Source organism: Trichechus manatus, unplaced genomic scaffold (genome assembly GCF_000243295.1).
Source record: "Trichechus manatus latirostris isolate Lorelei unplaced genomic scaffold, TriManLat1.0 scaffold00019, whole genome shotgun sequence".
NCBI lineage: Eukaryota > Metazoa > Chordata > Mammalia > Sirenia > Trichechidae > Trichechus > Trichechus manatus.
In genome coordinates, this window is record NW_004443955.1 from 20,338,822 (window position 1) to 20,355,206 (window position 16,385).

At 40.1% G+C, this 16,385-nt stretch overlaps 1 protein-coding gene across 9 annotated transcripts in view; it reads right to left on the minus strand.

Annotated features, from left to right (window-relative positions):
- MCTP2 (multiple C2 and transmembrane domain containing 2) overlaps window positions 1-16,385 on the minus strand; it is a 309,598-nt gene that overhangs the window by 160,108 nt on the left and 133,105 nt on the right. For 6 of the 9 annotated variants that reach the window (XM_023727880.1, XM_023727882.1, XM_004372664.2 and 3 more), the window contains 2 exons: window positions 11,162-11,326; window positions 8,874-9,004 (listed from right to left, as the gene is read on the minus strand). In XM_023727880.1, coding sequence (XP_023583648.1) covers window positions 8,874-9,004; window positions 11,162-11,326 — 296 coding nt within the window. Of the gene's footprint in view, window positions 1-8,873; window positions 9,005-11,161; window positions 11,327-12,984; window positions 15,715-16,385 lie in introns of those variants that run through there. The other 3 variants (XM_023727886.1, XM_004372665.3, XM_023727885.1) reach the window with 2 other exon arrangements.

A 16,385-nucleotide genomic window follows, 5' to 3' on the forward strand; every position in this document is an offset into this window, starting at 1 on the left:
TGTTAAGAATTTTCTCTGGCGATAACTTCAATTAATCCAAATTAGTAATAAACTATTTAGAGCACATTCCTTTTAATACCATTAATAATGGTATTATATTTTTGTCCTTTTAATGTTTACCTTTTTTATCATGGTGGTAGTTTTGTGTGTTTTTTGAACAGCTAAAGGTTATTTAGAGACAAGGGCTGTAGCAGCTAATAGTGCTTAGGTAGAGAAACAATGCATAATTAGGCAATAATAAAACTCTTCTTGGATAATTCAAAGCGGACCTGGCATTAATTCTAAAAAGTTGTCTAAAACTGCCATGAGCAATATCAAAAAGAACTAAACCCATTGCCGTCGAGTCGATTCCGACTCATAGAGACCCTACAGGACAGAGTAGAACAGCCCCATAGGGTTTCCAAGGAGCGCCTGGTGGATTTGAACTGCCGACTTACAGGTTCGCGGCTGAGCTCTTAACCCCTGCGCCACCAGGACTCTGCGGGCAATATTAGCATATTTAAAATAAGTTTGCAAACTCTTCTGGTGACTGTTTTAAGGCACATCTTACTGGAACAGAGCAGTTTATTATTTTTAAACAAAAGCTGATCACATACCAGTCAAAATGCAAAGTAAATATTGGGATTCTTCCCAGAAATGACACATCTTCACAAACTTTTCAGTCATGTCTGCCCACTGTGAGACTTTTGCACCTATCTCATGTTAAAAGATTCAGATAACTAGAAAAGAACACTTGTGTGAAAAAACGGCCGTGACTATTTTCAATATAAGGAGTCCTTGGGTGGTATAAACAGTTAAGTGCTTGACTACCAGCTAAAAGATCGCGGGTCCAAACCCCACTCAGAAAGGTCACAGCCTTGACAGCAACTGTTTTTTTTTTTTTTTGTTAATCATTACTGTTATTATTTAAGATATAATAGCCCCATAAGCAACAGGTCAAGATTTCAGGACCAATGCAATGGATTCAAAGCAATACATTATCATTTAACCAACTACTGAATTCATCCAAATATTCATGTTTACTTTCTTAATGACTTGAAAGATGAAATTAAATTGATATATCAGCATGTCAATAAGAACTAAACCTTAGTCCTTTTACCCATGGGTCATGACCCAGGCATTTAAGAGTTCCCGCTCCACCATGTGAATTGATGTCTTAAGTCTTAAGAAATAATTTAAAGTTACCCCTCTCCCTAGTTGTAACAAGCAGCTCCCCTATAAAGAACGCTTTCTATAAACTTTCTACAAATGAACCGCTCTCTGCATCTCTTCAACCCACCTGGCTTGTCCATCTATTTCCACATTCTGGAAGCAAGGAGAAAGAAAAAATCTATTTCACAAAGGACCCTCTCCCGCAGGCCTCACATTTTACCCTATTTCCACCTCAGTCCACAACTCCAGTTCATCCTAAATTTTCAAAGAGAACCAGAAACTCTGAAGACTAGCTACACCTTGGAAGAATTATTACTCGTTAACTCAAAGCTAGGGAGGGGCCACTACACTGTCGGCCAAAGCAGCAATAGAAAATAAATTAAAATGGATTTTTTTTTTGTTTTTTTGGAAATTTCAGGCAGTTTTACTTCAGGTAAACTGTATGTAATTTTGGTAGGAATCAATTAAACACAATGGCTTTTTGTGGCTTTTTTAAGGTTGAAATAAAGATAAATGGGCTAAAACCTAAAATCCTTAAGATGTAAGTTTACTGAAATATATTCATCAGAGACAATTTTAAGTTAAAAATGTTGAAAGGAGAATCCAGGATTTTCTTCTTCCATTTTCCATTATTGTAGCACATTCTACTCTGTGAAAATACTAAATAACTCAGTTGGTATCTTAATTCTTTCTAGTTGCTACTGAAGCATTGCAAACTCGGTTGCACTTTTCCAAGGTTTGCTTGCATCTGTTCAGATACCTGCTATGGGCTGGTATCAAAATGCCTTGGAGAACCATGTAGAATGGGCCAAGACTTCCAGGCAAATCAAAATACCACCTCCCACTCTCTCCCCTCTCATTCATCTAAACACTAGTCACTCATTGTCCAATTCAGTAATTTCACAGATACTGTTAAACATCTTCTTTTCCCCTTCTTCTTTCTCATTTGCATCCCCTAAATTTTCTCTTAAACCTTACACAAATGGCAACCTTCTATGAACATTTATGAAAAGTCTGCTTATTAGTGTGGATACAATTTTCTTTAAAAATTAAGCTCAGTGTTCAGATACATAGTTTAAAAGGCTATCATAATGATTTTTTTTTTCAATTAGCATTAAAAGTAACACTAACATTAATAGATAATAGGCTTTTTTTGTGAAGGGCCAGAGAGCAAATATTTTCACTTTGTGGGCCATTCAGTCTCTGTCATAACTAACTCTGCCACCATAGCATCAAAGCAGTAATAGTAACCTAAACAAATGAAGGAGACATTGTTCCAATAAAGCTTTATTTACATAAACAGGCAGCCAACTGGATTCGGCCCCAGGGCTCTAATTTGACAACCCCTGATCTAGAGAAATGCTAATAATTTAGTTGTGGTGAATTACACCAACTGAAGTATTAAAAAAAAAAAAAGAAGAAGAAGAAAAATCTACAAGTTTGGTTTTATAGCACTAACGCATTTATGAAAGTATCAGAGATACTAACCTAAGAATATATTTTTTTGAAAATAACTCTTAACTCACCATAACCCAAGAAATGCTGGCCAATATATCCAATAATCTGTTTGCTAATAAAAACTGATAAAGCAATAAAACTTAAAATATTGCTCTGCTATGTGACAGAAACAATGTGAACAACACACTCAGAGCACTTGTGAAAGAACCGTGCTGAATGAGCACTCACAAAGCAGGTCTATTCCCCTGGCAACGTGTGTGACTTCACATGTGAATGGGAGGGACTGTGTTCTGACAATCACTCAGAAAGGGCTACACATGGACTCCTAGGTGATCAGAAAATGACCATTCCAATGTGAGATCTTGGCACATTCATTCCATAGGAGCTCCACTGTGATATTAAGATTCAGAGGATGGAAATAAAAATAGCCAGGTCTGTGTCTGCGCCTAGAGAGGAGCCGCCATTTGTTCATTTGCATGAGATGGAATCCAGTGGCTTTGTGACCTCACCCCCGCCCTTCTCTCCTGCCTTACCGCCTGACAAAACCCACCTTCCCCACTCCTTTCAGTTGCTCAGAGGTAAGCGCTCCCTTTCCTCTGGGCGTTCGCTCATGTTGTGCTATCTTCCTAGAAAACTCTTCCTCCAATCCCCTTGTCTGGCGAACTACAGCTCATCTTCCAGGTCTCGGCACAGATGTCTGTCCTTGTAGGAAGCTGCCCTACCGCCCCGAAGCCCAGGCTGCCCTCCACAGAGCCACCATCTACACCCCTCACCCCATGGCATAGTCGCTGCCTGCTTACTTGTAGTGACCCAAACATTACTAGCGACCAGGACGGGAGCCATGCCCAGGCCATTTTCCACTGAATCCTCAGTACTTTGCAGGCCACCTGATAGACGGTGTGCTCTCTATGTGCTGGATACAATGACAAAAAATAAAACACCTGCTATCTAGTCTACTCTGACTCATGGCAACCCCATATGTGTCAGGGTAGAACTGTGCTCCATAAGGTTTTCAGTGGTTGATTTTTCAGATGCAGATCACCAGGCCTTTCTTCCAAGGCATCTCTGGGTGGAATGGAACCTCCAAACTTTCCATTAGCAGCTGAGTGCATTAACCATTTGCACCACCCAGAGACTTGGAATAAAAGGAATGAACAAACAAGTGAATGCCTGTGGCATAATGAAAATATTATGATACTCTAAGCAAAAACAAAAACTAAATTATAAAGTCAGTGCTTTATGTCAACCAACTAAATCTTTTCCAGTCTCCATGTAGGCACTGTTACCTCCTTCAACCTTCCAAAATATTGCCAGGCCTTTCTTACAGTCCCCTATGTAAAAAATGTTTTGAAATAAATGTATTTACTAGGTGCCTCCTGGATTGAAAATTCCATGGTTTTACTTACCTGAAGAAAACAGGGACTCAATTACATTTTGTTTCTGCCACAGACGTATACTAAAGCCAGCCTCTCTGGCCCCCAGGCAGCTCACGTGCTGATTTAGCATTCTTTCTGACCTTCTGTTCTCTTCTTTCTCCATTAATCCCACTGCATTTTAATGTTTTAATTCAACACATAATTCTACCGTATCAGTCAGCCAAACCTGCTCAAGTTTTACTTGTCACGATAGCTTTTAACCTTTTCTTCATTACCATAATTCTATGTTTTATATTGCAGACTGGTCAGCTTTTAACTTAGATGCAGGGGGCAGGGAAGAGTGGTAGAGTTTTAAAAGCTGTAAATCTCTGAGGCTAAGGAAGCGGTGAACAGGAAGAGAACTGTGAATGTGACAAGCCTGGCTGTAAAAGCAGATCAACGACATGGGGAGCAATTTGTCCAGAGAAATCCTCCAGCCCAGACTCTCCCCTGCCTCAAAGTCACTAATAAACGGGTGGAATGTCAGAGCCACTTTATAAGGGCACTGTCTGGGACTGAAGACTAATTTGGAGGCAGGACAGTCAAACCGGGACTGGGGATTCTCATTCTTAAGCTTTCCAGTCAAAATTAAGTGCAGAATATTCTATAGAAAGTTAGTGTCTAGAATCATCTTAAAATGCAAAAGATACTTTAAGAAAATGATCATTCTGAAATGGCACAGGCTTTCAGTGGTAGAATTCTTGCTTTCCTTGTGGGAGACCCAGGTTCGATTCCCAGCCAATGCAGAGTCACCACCTGTCTGTCAGTGTGTTGCTATGATGCTTGAATAGGTTTCAGCAGAGCTTCCAGACTGAGGTGGACTAGGAAGAAAGGCCTGTCAATCTACTTCTGAAAATCAGCCAACGAAAACCCTATGAATAACAACGGTCAACCATACTGGCAACTAATCATGGGGATGACACAGGATGAGGCAGTGTTTCATTGTGCAAGGGGCCCTCTTGAGTTGGAGGCCAACTGGACATCAGCTAACAAGCACAACACCACAATGGAACAATGTGTATTCATACTATTGCTATTCGTTTCAAAGTTGAATCAGGTTAAATTTAGCTTTACCTCTTATACTGGACCATTGGTGGACTCAGATCAAACTTTCTGTTTTTTTTTTTTTGTTTTGGGTTGTTTTTCTCATGAAGAGACATTGGAGTTAATATGCACCATGTTTCTGGGTTTAATGGATCTGTTCAAGCACCTTCATGACATAGGCCCCAACCTCCTTAACAGTTATATGAGGCTCAGTGAAAATCTTTGCATGGACCATCGCCAAAGGGGAAGTTAGGGAGCTCCATATGACTCAAGAGAGCCTGAGCAGACTGGCTGCCCAGCAGGACCATGTTTTAACCATCAGCCACCGAGCAACTCAATGCCAGCGTGGTATCTCTTCACATATCCAACCACGCTGACCCAGCCTTTTCTTCCACAGCTACCAAACCCCAGTATTGTTCAGGTTATCTTGCACTGCTCAATCCTTCAGTCAACAGATGTCCTTCCTACCATGTTCTCAAACGTGTTTTTGCATCTCATCTCTATCAAAAGACACAGAAAATGTCGATACTGTTTGGAAGGTAATATGGTGGACTTTACTAGTTATATTTTGTTTATTTACATTACACAATTTTGCTTGAAATTTGCATGGGGATCTACAGTTGCTATGCAGAAAAATCACAAAACCAATAATAATAATACTGTCTACCACCTGAGTACTCAAAAAGACCTAGGTATCAAACAGACATGATTGCTGACAGTTACAACGACCCTTTAAGTTGGGCATTGACCCCACTTCACAGATTGACGCCCAGGCTTCCCATGTGAATTCGCCGCCAAAGGCCACATGGCTAGCAAAACGTGTGGATTCAAGCAAGACAAGGATGGCTCAGACGCTGATGTTCCTTCCCTCATATCACACTGCCTTTGAGGGGAAGCTTCACTGACAAGAATGTCCTCAGAGAGGGTACATAAAGCTTTAGATTACTATCGATAAGGTGTTCTTCAAAAACAAAGTATGAGACAGACCTTGGGATCCACATTAAGAACTTGCTAACGCAAAAAGACTTTTTCCCAACCGTTGAAAAATAAAACAACCGAGCCTTAAAATTATGACAACAAGGAAAACGGAAATATTGAAACGTGTAAAAAGTAACTACGGAAGAAGGAAGAGTGTTCAGCATGGCGCTTCAGTGATAGGTATACACGAGCACAGTAGCGCCTTCAGGTCTAAACGGCAGCATATATTCTAGAGCAGGGTTTGCTCCATCCACCTGGACGTTAGCTGCAGGGTAATGCCGTGTAGCCAGCTCCCAAGGGAAGACTCTGTTATCTTTTGCACCTCAGGAGAGGAAAACGGAAAAGGATACCAAAAAAATAAAAAAATCCTTTAGAAGCCATGAATAGGAAGGACAGAATGATCACAAGTGCTGGTATATTTCTAAGTTACAAACAGGAAATAGCTAAAATAATAATGAATACCCAAATGCCAAAACATTGAGTAAAAGGGACATCTGAAATGATTATTTGTTCTCTGCGAGGTAACCTAGCACTCGTTTGGAAAAGTGTTTCCTATTATGTAAAGGAAATGTGACAGCACAGTGACACGTGAAATGAAAGGCATTATTCTCTGCACCTCCTGAAAGAACACGTTGGCCATCCATCACGGGGAGCCGTATTCCCACTGTTAGATAACGCTTTGGGGACACAGAGTTCTCTGCATTTGTGTGACTTATCATTGCTCCACAGGCGAGCACAAAATTCCTGGTTCTCCTCCCATCAGTGCTGGTGGCGCCCAGGTATGTCACAGAGTGACAAGTGTCTGAAGTACCAAGAAGCACCTGAGACATCTCAGCTACTCCGTGTGGGTGGAATAGGGAGTGACATGGTCAAACTAGTAACTAAGTGAGCAACAACAGCTGTGCAACGCCTGACCTCCTAGAAGAGCTGGAGCTGTCTGGTCTGGTTTGCCAGCTAAATGCACAAACCTGGCCTTGGAGATTGTCAACGAAGCAATGACTACTACCTACTCGATAAGTACAGACTTGGGGATGAGGGGACTGTTTGGCCAGGTGCAGTGGAATTTGGGTATGCTGTTTGTGTTTGTAGGTGTGTGTATTTACTATTTTCACACAACAATTGAGTATAGTTGCTAGCATTGGGTGCATGAGAGTCAGGTTTGTTAAACCTCCTGCAACGTGCCAGACAGCCCACGCAACACAATGCCTCAGTGGAGAAATGGCTAGAATGTCCCTAGGGTACCAAACTCCCCACCCATCTACCTCAGGAGGACAATGTGATGAGATCACAAACAGCTGACACTCTGTGTGCCAGGCACTGTGCTAAGTACTTCACATAGAAAAAGCACTACACAAGGTATTGCATGAGCTGCTTCTGGTCCTATTTCTGCCTCTAAACTTACTTCTGGAAAAACATGCCACCTCCCTATGCCTCTGTGTTTCCTCATCTGTAAAATGAAAGGGTCACACCAGATGAATGGCTTTCAATCTTTAATCATCAGCACGAATACTATTTCCTCAAAAGGAATTTTGTGTGAATCCCAAAGTTTAAAAAAAACAAAACAACAACAACATTGCCATCGAGTCGATTCTGCCTCATAGCGACCTTATATGGCACAGGCAACATTGGGGTAATCTGGCTGCAGGGTTGTCACACTCCCCAGGGGGTGACCCATGGTGTCTCCTTAGACCTCGGTCCCAGAGAACATGGTTTGAAAAAGACTAGACCAACAGTTGTTGAGATCCCTTCAAGCACTTATGTTCTAAATTTAAGATTGGTATACAAATTGTATGTATATGGCATAAGCAAAAGGCAGGAGCTTGGTGGAAAAAATTTGGTCTTTAAAAATAGATAGAATCCTGACTCCCACTCGCTGCTCTTCTGTTTGGGGCTGAGTTGTATGTAAACCTCCTGAGTTCCGTTTCCTCATCTGTAAAAGGAGAATAATGCCACTCTCAGGGCGATTCTAAGGAGCAGAGACGGAGTGAGCTTCCATCAGCATTTTCACGGTGCATGTGCCACTCATTTAATTGTATTTCTTACCACTACCTTACAAGGTAGCTATAATACTTATATTATTGTTAGTTATATATGGGAGAGTCCCTGGGTGGTGCAGTTAAGGAGCTCTGCTGCTAACTGAAAGGCTGGAGGTTTGAGTCTACCCAGAGGCACCTCGGAAGAAAGGCCTGGTGATCTACTCCTGAAAAATCAGTCACTGAAAACCCTATGGAGGACAGTTCTGCTCTGACACACATGAGGTCTCCATGAGTGGGAGCTGACTCAATGGCAACTGGTTTTTTGCTTTATATATGGGTAAGTCCCTCAAATAAAATGAGAGAATCCAAAGTTAAGAAAATAGGTTTGGTCTCAATAGATTTCATTACGCTTGGCCACAAAATTCATCAAAATATACTGAAAAGTTGCCCTCATTTGAGACACCTAGCCCAATAACCCCGCTAAATTATATGATACCTTACTAAGCAGCCAAACTAAAATTAAAAGGTGTATCGATCATTTATGTAAATACTTCCCAGAGTCTGAGATGGGACATTATCTTTCTTTAGAGGATTCCTCACACATAGCAATTTCTTCTGATTTAATCAATGCTGAATAACATTTACCAACATTTTTTTTTTTAACTAAACTAAAAAAAAAAAACAAAAAAAAAAACAGGAATGGCCGTCCTATTTTCTGATGGCTCCTTGGATGAGGATGGTAAGGTTTACTCTCAGCACAAACAGATAAAGACGCTTTCCCCAAACCAGCCCCATGCAAAGACTAGCTGCACGCACGTTGCCCACCGGGAAGAAAGCAGAGCAGACTCACGTGCCCAGACGCTCCTCGTGCTTTTTGCTGTCCTTTTCCCACACTTCAATGTCCAAAATGCCCATCCTGTCAGAGAAGTAGTGAAAGTCAAACTGTTCCCGCCACTGGGGATTTGCACTCTTACACAGTGTCTAGAAAACATGCAGTTATAATATTTATTTTCTTAAAACGTTAGTCATCGCTACAGCAGCTACACATTCATTTCATTTCTAAAACTATAAGGGGAGTCAAGATGATGTACCACACCCCTCACAACTTACACTTTCCTTTTCGGAAAGAAAGAGACTTCCGAATGTTCCGGAATTTTCAAAAACATCACTACTCTTTAACTGTCCCCTAGATTCAATAATTTATGAACCAAGTTAGAAGGCATACTGCTACCTCACAAGAAACCATATATCAATAGACATTTTACAATGATTCTTCCCTACCAAAGATAACCGAAATTGGTTAATCAAACGCACGTAACATTTTTATAGGCATATCCATTCAATGCTGACTTAAGAACTATATAAATTAACAGTCTGGGGTCTTAATTAACATCTGCCAGATGCAGTAAGTGAGAAATCCATAACATGTACATTGTTGCTTATTTTTAAACCTGAGATTACTGAATCCCGTTACTACAGTGGGAGGAAGACTAGGAAAATTCTATCACAGTCACAACTAAAAATTAACAAGAGTGACTTGAAGCTTCCACAAGTGTTTCTGTGTTCTCCGAGAGTTATTTCAAACTGCTTATGTGTCTGGTTCATTGGCAGACTTCTCATTTGTACTTTATTTTGACAGAGATTCAACTTGGGAATAAAACGTGAACAAAACGTTGGCCATTGTGTAGCAGGCTCTAAGGTCACAGCATCAACTGTGAAATCCTAACACCATCTACGCCTGCGCAGGAAAACATTGACAATGCAGACCTCCGCGGTAGCCAATGTCACATAAAATAATATAGGCTGTTTTTACATCAGATCACAGAATTTAGAAACCGGGAGGCAGCGGGTGGGGAAAACCCTATTAGACCACAAAATTAAATGCAGTATTCCTAAAAGGGGAATGCAGCAGATATTGGACTAATTCTATACTTGACCTTAGTCCAAGGGGCTAAGTGTGCTTAGCGATGAATAATTTTTCCGTAAATTCTTAGCCTGACCTTGGCTGACTCAAGGAATCTTAGTGTACAGATGTGGTTACCGTGGATACACTCACTATGAGGTACAGCCTGAAACTACCTAGTTAAAATAATTATCTAATATTTCCAGTGTAACTCACCCTCGATTTTTCATATTTCTTATAAACTATTTTTCGCCATGCATCTCCATTCTCTACCCCTTTGTGCTGGAGTAAATGAAGTCTAATATTTGATATTGCACAGAAAATTGTGCAGCCGAGAAGTCTTCTTGCCTCTCTAAATCACTTTCTAACTCGTCTGCATCTGTTATGTCCTCTAGTCTGCAAAGCCCGAACTGCAAATATCCTCTGGTCTGTTTTCAAACCTTCCACTGATTTCTTTCTCTATGTGGCTTTTGGCAAGTGACTTAACTGTCAAGTACCCCAGCTCCCTCAATCCGTAAAACATAGGAAATATTCCTGTCTGACAGTTATGTAAAACTAATTAATTACCATGGTTTGGAGACTAGAGTTTTTGAAATAAAAACCCCACCAAATTAGTAAGATTAAAAATGAAATGGAATTTGAATTGGCAGAAGATGATGACCAATTTTTAAAGAGAGTTAAAAATGACTTTTATTCAAAACAAATCACTTTAAATACTTTACATAATTTATTTTAAAAAATCACAGCAAAACCCAGCAGCAATAAATATTTATTTTTAATGTTAAGACTAGCAAATAAGAGAAACCAAAGAGTATATAATTTTGAAGATACTTTAGCTATCTCAGATCTTTTAATGCAAATATAATGTATTATAATATTTTATTTTTGTAGGATTTTGAAAACATTTAGCTATCCTTTTCCTACGGTCTATAAAACACAGTTTACTTTTTTACAAAGTTTAAATGCACCATACATTCAAATCCATTATTTAATAAGCTTTCTTGAGTTCTGAGTTACTGTGTTAAAATAAATTATACTAAGCCATCAAAACAATACTCATATTAATTGACTGTATGTACGCAATTCATTTGTTTTCTGGGACATTCCTAAATATAGTTAGGAAGGTTAAAAATAATTTACTTCAATTCTCGTGAAGTTTAGAGTGGGAAAGCATTTTTTTCTAATTCTTTTATTCTTAAAGATATTGTTCTCCTTACAGAATTGACAGAACTTACCTTACTTTTATACCTCTGATCTCCCAGTTTTAACTGAACAAACATTTCTGTCATGCTTCCTCCTGAGACATTCTTCCCTTCCAACAAAGTTATACTTATAATCCCGTTCCACAGTTGGTTCTTTCTCAAGGACTCTGAGAGCCGAAGGTTGCGTATCAAACAGGACTAAAGCAAAAAACAAAGATGACATATAAACTTGCTGGCAATTCTTGAGTGTGACTTTGGGGATCAGAGGAATTCCAGCTTTCAATATTTGATTTTAAATATTACTCCCTGCCTGGTGAGAAGTGTTACTCTTCATTGGTTTGCAAACGTGCAATCACAGCTATGTGATTCCCTGCTCAAGCCATGGGCTTGTAACGATATAGCGCAGGATGGGTATGAGCAATGCTTGTATTTGGCAGTGACCTGTCCTCCCACCGAGATGAGCTCTTTGGTAAGAATCCTGAAACTGGGCCTTTGGCTATTTTAATAGTAGGAAAGGAAGAAAGGCATTCTGGGGAACAGAGATATAAGAACAAGGTATTGCTTTGTCAGAAAACAAAATACCTCCAGGCTTTCAGAAACTATGGCTTTCAAATTATCCTTCACGTTTGAATCTGTCCCCACATTCCGTTATTCCTTTGCTTCTCCTAAAAAGTCCAACACCATGGTGAGATCCACAACTCCAGATACTGCCTGCAATCAGCAGCTTTGCAGATCTGGGGAGGGGAGTGTAAAAAGTGCCTCTCGCTGAGCTGGAACTGGTAGGGGGTTCAGTACCTGTTAACTTGTTTTTGTTTTTTGATTTTTACCTTTTCTAAATTGTATTAGTCACACACGCTCACACACCGTAAACAGAATACAGAAAAAGGCAAACATCCCCTAATATTAAATTATAAAGAGGATTGTTGTTGCTGTAAGTTGCCATCAAGTCGATTCTGATTCATGGTGACCCTGTGTTCAGGGTAGAACTGTGCACCATAGCATTTTCACTAAAGAGGATAGACTCTGTTTTTAATTTCCACTACATGAATTTGCAAACAGGTAGAGAGAAGAATACTATAAATCTTTATGTACTATTCACCAGTTTCAACACTTTGCCAGTCTCATTTCATTTATCCCTTCACTATTTTTTTTCTTGCTGAAATGTTTCAAAGCAAAAATCTATATTTGATTTTACATAACAATCTGCATGATGCCAATAATTTCCTTAACATCATAGAATACCCAGTCCATATTTAAATTTCCCTGACGGTGTCAATAATGTCTTTTTTATACTTAGTTAGTTTGAGCTAAGCTCCCCATATGATCCACACGCTGCATTTAGCTGGCGGAGTTCATTTCCATTCTCCATTCAGTAAGTAAAGTGGTGCAAGCACAGACTTCTTTATTTGAACGGGAAATAAGTGGGCTGAAGAATGTAAATGGCATTGCGTATCATAGTAAAGCCATGAATTTCTAACACTATATATTCATTCCTGTCATCCGCTCAATATATCTTCGAGATCATTTAGACACCAATTTGCTTGGACACCAGTTAGTCACAATTTATCACGACAAATGGCATGTCAGTACCATATTAATTATATACCGGCTTACCTCATCCTGCACACATCACTCTATCACTCTTGATAAATGTTGCAACAATGCCACACCAGGTGTTTTGCTGGCAATTTTCTAACAACCTTAAACAAAATACACTGAAGGAAATGCATACTCCCAAACTGCGTATCTGTATTGATTTTCTCTTGAAACACACACACATACACACACACACAGATACTGATACTGAGCAGAGAGGGCAGATAGGGAATGGATTAATAAAACAAAAATAAACAAACCAATAAAACAGCCTCTCTTATGGTGAACATGAACAATTCTTTCTTAACTCTTCTTTGCGGTAGAGCTCTGGATAGGATACAGTCAATAATGAAGGTTTATGAAATAGTTAAAAGTCGGCAATTTTATTTTTCTTAAAAACAACACAAACCTTCAGGAAACATACAAACACATGTATTCTACGTGTATATATCTATATATGTGTATAGAGATGAAGATATATTTAATACATTTGATAGCTTATTAGGCACATAGGCTAAAAACTCCTATCTTTAAAAAGAAAATCAGATTTTGATTCCTATCTCCTGCTGCAATTCCTTTTTTTATGGTCTTCTTCTTAAAGTTTGACTTACACACCAAAAAGCTAAAACATGACCTATCCCATGGCCATGCTTCAAAGTTCCGACAGATATATTCCTCCCTAAACACTGCAACTATTTCAAAATCCTTTTTATAAAAAAGGGAGTAATGTCCACAAGGGATCAAAGGGCATCCTACAGTCTGGCAACTGCCTAAGAAAAATGGCAGCACTTCCATGAAATATGCCCTAAAATAATTCTGTGGCTTGGTATGTCCTAATTTCAAATTGGATGTTTATCTTGGAAAGGCTTCTATCTAACTTGTCCATAAAACAGCCCCACTTAGCTCTATGAGCTCTGTGAAAATGGAATCCAAAGCTGGTTATTAAGGGGGCTTAGAGATGGGTTCCATATGGCAGAACAGCATGGGAGGGCAGGCGGAGGCCTATATCAGGCCTGGCTTGGCTGGAACTCCTGATCTATCCGCGGACACTCGTTGCATTACACCATGACATCTGGATTATTGCTTGTAATGTCCCTGGGAAATATCTACTTTCCATCAAAGCCTTTATCCATCTCAATCGGACTTTGAACATTTTAGTATTTAACGCAGTCATGTTTGATGTAATGGGCTTGCTTTTTGCCGTCCAAGATTTTTTTTTCCCAACTAAAGACAGGGCGGGAGAAGAGAAGTATTTATTGCACAGACAGAAAAGAAGACAAGACCTTTATTTCACCCTAAATATCTCTGTAAAATGCACGATCAGATTATCTCCAAAATAAAGTTTCATCTGCAAGCACCATATTCCGTGTTGTGTGTGTGTGTTAAAGAAGTGTCTCCACCACACTAACATTTTGCTTCTACCCTTGAGGCTTGTAATGAGGCTTAAGAACGTTGAGTCTGGTTGGGGGCAGGGTCTGGGCCATGATGTGTGAGCTCTGTTGCAGAGCTGGGCTCTCAAAATCTTTTGGGCTCTCTTCAAACACTCCCTTTCTCTCCACAACAAATTGGCTTATCTGCACTCACTCAGTTAGCTGAATGAATAGCTCAAGTTTTCATGTAGGTGCCCCAGTCTATAAGTGAAATCTGTCATCTTAATGCAACTTGGAATACGAACAGAGAGAAGGAAATGACCCATCAATGGGAAAGCCCACTCTACCTGAGCTGAAACAAACACCAGGAGAGAACGCAAAGCTTCTGGGTCCTGACCCTAATTTCTCAGCAGACATAACAGATAAAATATAGCACATGAGGGTTTTGTTAGTTTTCTTCTTCTTCCCAGAGGATTGGAACCTTTGACTATTTCTATGTGGATTCATTCATATTCTGTCTCGTCTTCAGGCTCCCACCCCACCAAATCCACACCCACTCTTCTATACAGAACAGGCAACTTCAGTCTGGAGCACACACATTAGTTATTAACAGTGAATGCAGGCATGGCGTTTTGCTTAGAAATGTGCCTGCTTTCACAAAATGAAACCATTTCAAAAACATTCGTTTACTTTTGGGTTCTGACAATTCTCCACAGACAAGGAAGGAAGGGAAGAAAGAGAGTGAGGCTGAAGATAAACACCGAAACTTCGTTTGTGGTGGTGCCGTCAGGTTGATTTTCAACTTACAGCAACCCCATGTGACATAATACAACTGTGCTGTAGGGTTTCCTAGGCTGTAAACTGTACAGGAGCAGGTTGCTGGGTATTTCTCCCGTGGAGTGGCTGGGTGGGTTTGAACTGTCAACCTTTCAGTCAGCAGCCAAATGCTTGGCCATTATGCCACCAGGGCTCCTTATACAGGAGCTTATCGTGCTTCAAAAAGGTGGAGAATCTTCAGAAGTTTTAATCTAGGAACAGACTCTCAAAAAAGTGAATCAACCATCATTCCTGGAACATATGAGATAGACTACAGCTTGGAGACGTGCATTATTTGAGGATTATGGCCCAGAGGCATGCTGGGAAGATGCTGATGTGGACGTCAGCACCCCTTTTCCTTGGCGTGGCTGCAAAGGGAAACCCAGGGATGATGAACATGTCAGCTCAGCGCCTCCAATCTGTCCTGAGCTGGGAGCAGTGGCAGGGAGATCAGGAGGAAAGAAAGGATCGGAACCTCAGGAGCTGGGGCCGTGGCCTGCAGACATCATAAGCGACGTTACACTCAGCTGTGCCACACTTCAGAAATGACTACACTGACCAATTAAAAAAACAAAAAAACAGTTGCTGTCAAGTCAATTCTGACTCATGGTGACCCTATGCGTGTCAGACTGGAACTGTGTTCCATAAGGTTCTTAATGGCTGATTTCTCGAAAGTAGAAGGCCAGGCTTTTCTTCCAAGGCACCTCTAGGTATACTTGAACCTCCAACCTTTTGGATAGCAGTCGAGCATATTAATCATTTGTACCACTCAGGAACTCCATGCTGACCAATACCCTAGTGCACTTATCCAAAGTACTCTCTTGGGTGTAATGAAATGGGGAGGGATGGGGGGCAGGAAGATAAAGAAAGGTATTGGCACATACTAGTACCAAATACTGTACAAGTACATTCTGTATCATCTCAATTACTCAGATATAAAAATATAATTGTTGCAATGCTGCCAATGCATCCTATTTTGACTCTGATCAATTCTTTTTCCTAAGTCACATGAGAAATAAACACGATGGAAACAAACCCATGAAATACATTAAATAACTTTAAAAAAAAAAAAAAAAGAAAAAAGAATAGTAAAGCAAGGTTCTAACCATGCTGACCACGGCTTTGAAAAGCTAAGGGAGAATATTCAGTCTAGAAAGGGTTTCACTGGAATATTTCCTTTCAAGCTTTTTCTACATGTGAAACAACTGCTTGTTGTCAACCGCTTTTATGGTATGGCATGAAAAGACCCACACATCCAGGGGACAGGTTCCCCAAAACCACATTACTCAGCAGCTTCTTTATATCATCTGAAGAGTCCATAGGCATAAAACCTCCTAGAACTACACACAAATCTTTGCATTAGGATATAAAGAAAACCTTTCAAACTCCCCACGTGGTACTTGTACATGGAAGATGAGATTTATGCTTGTGGATGAAAATATATCACGGTCACATGGATATGAATAATCTGTGTG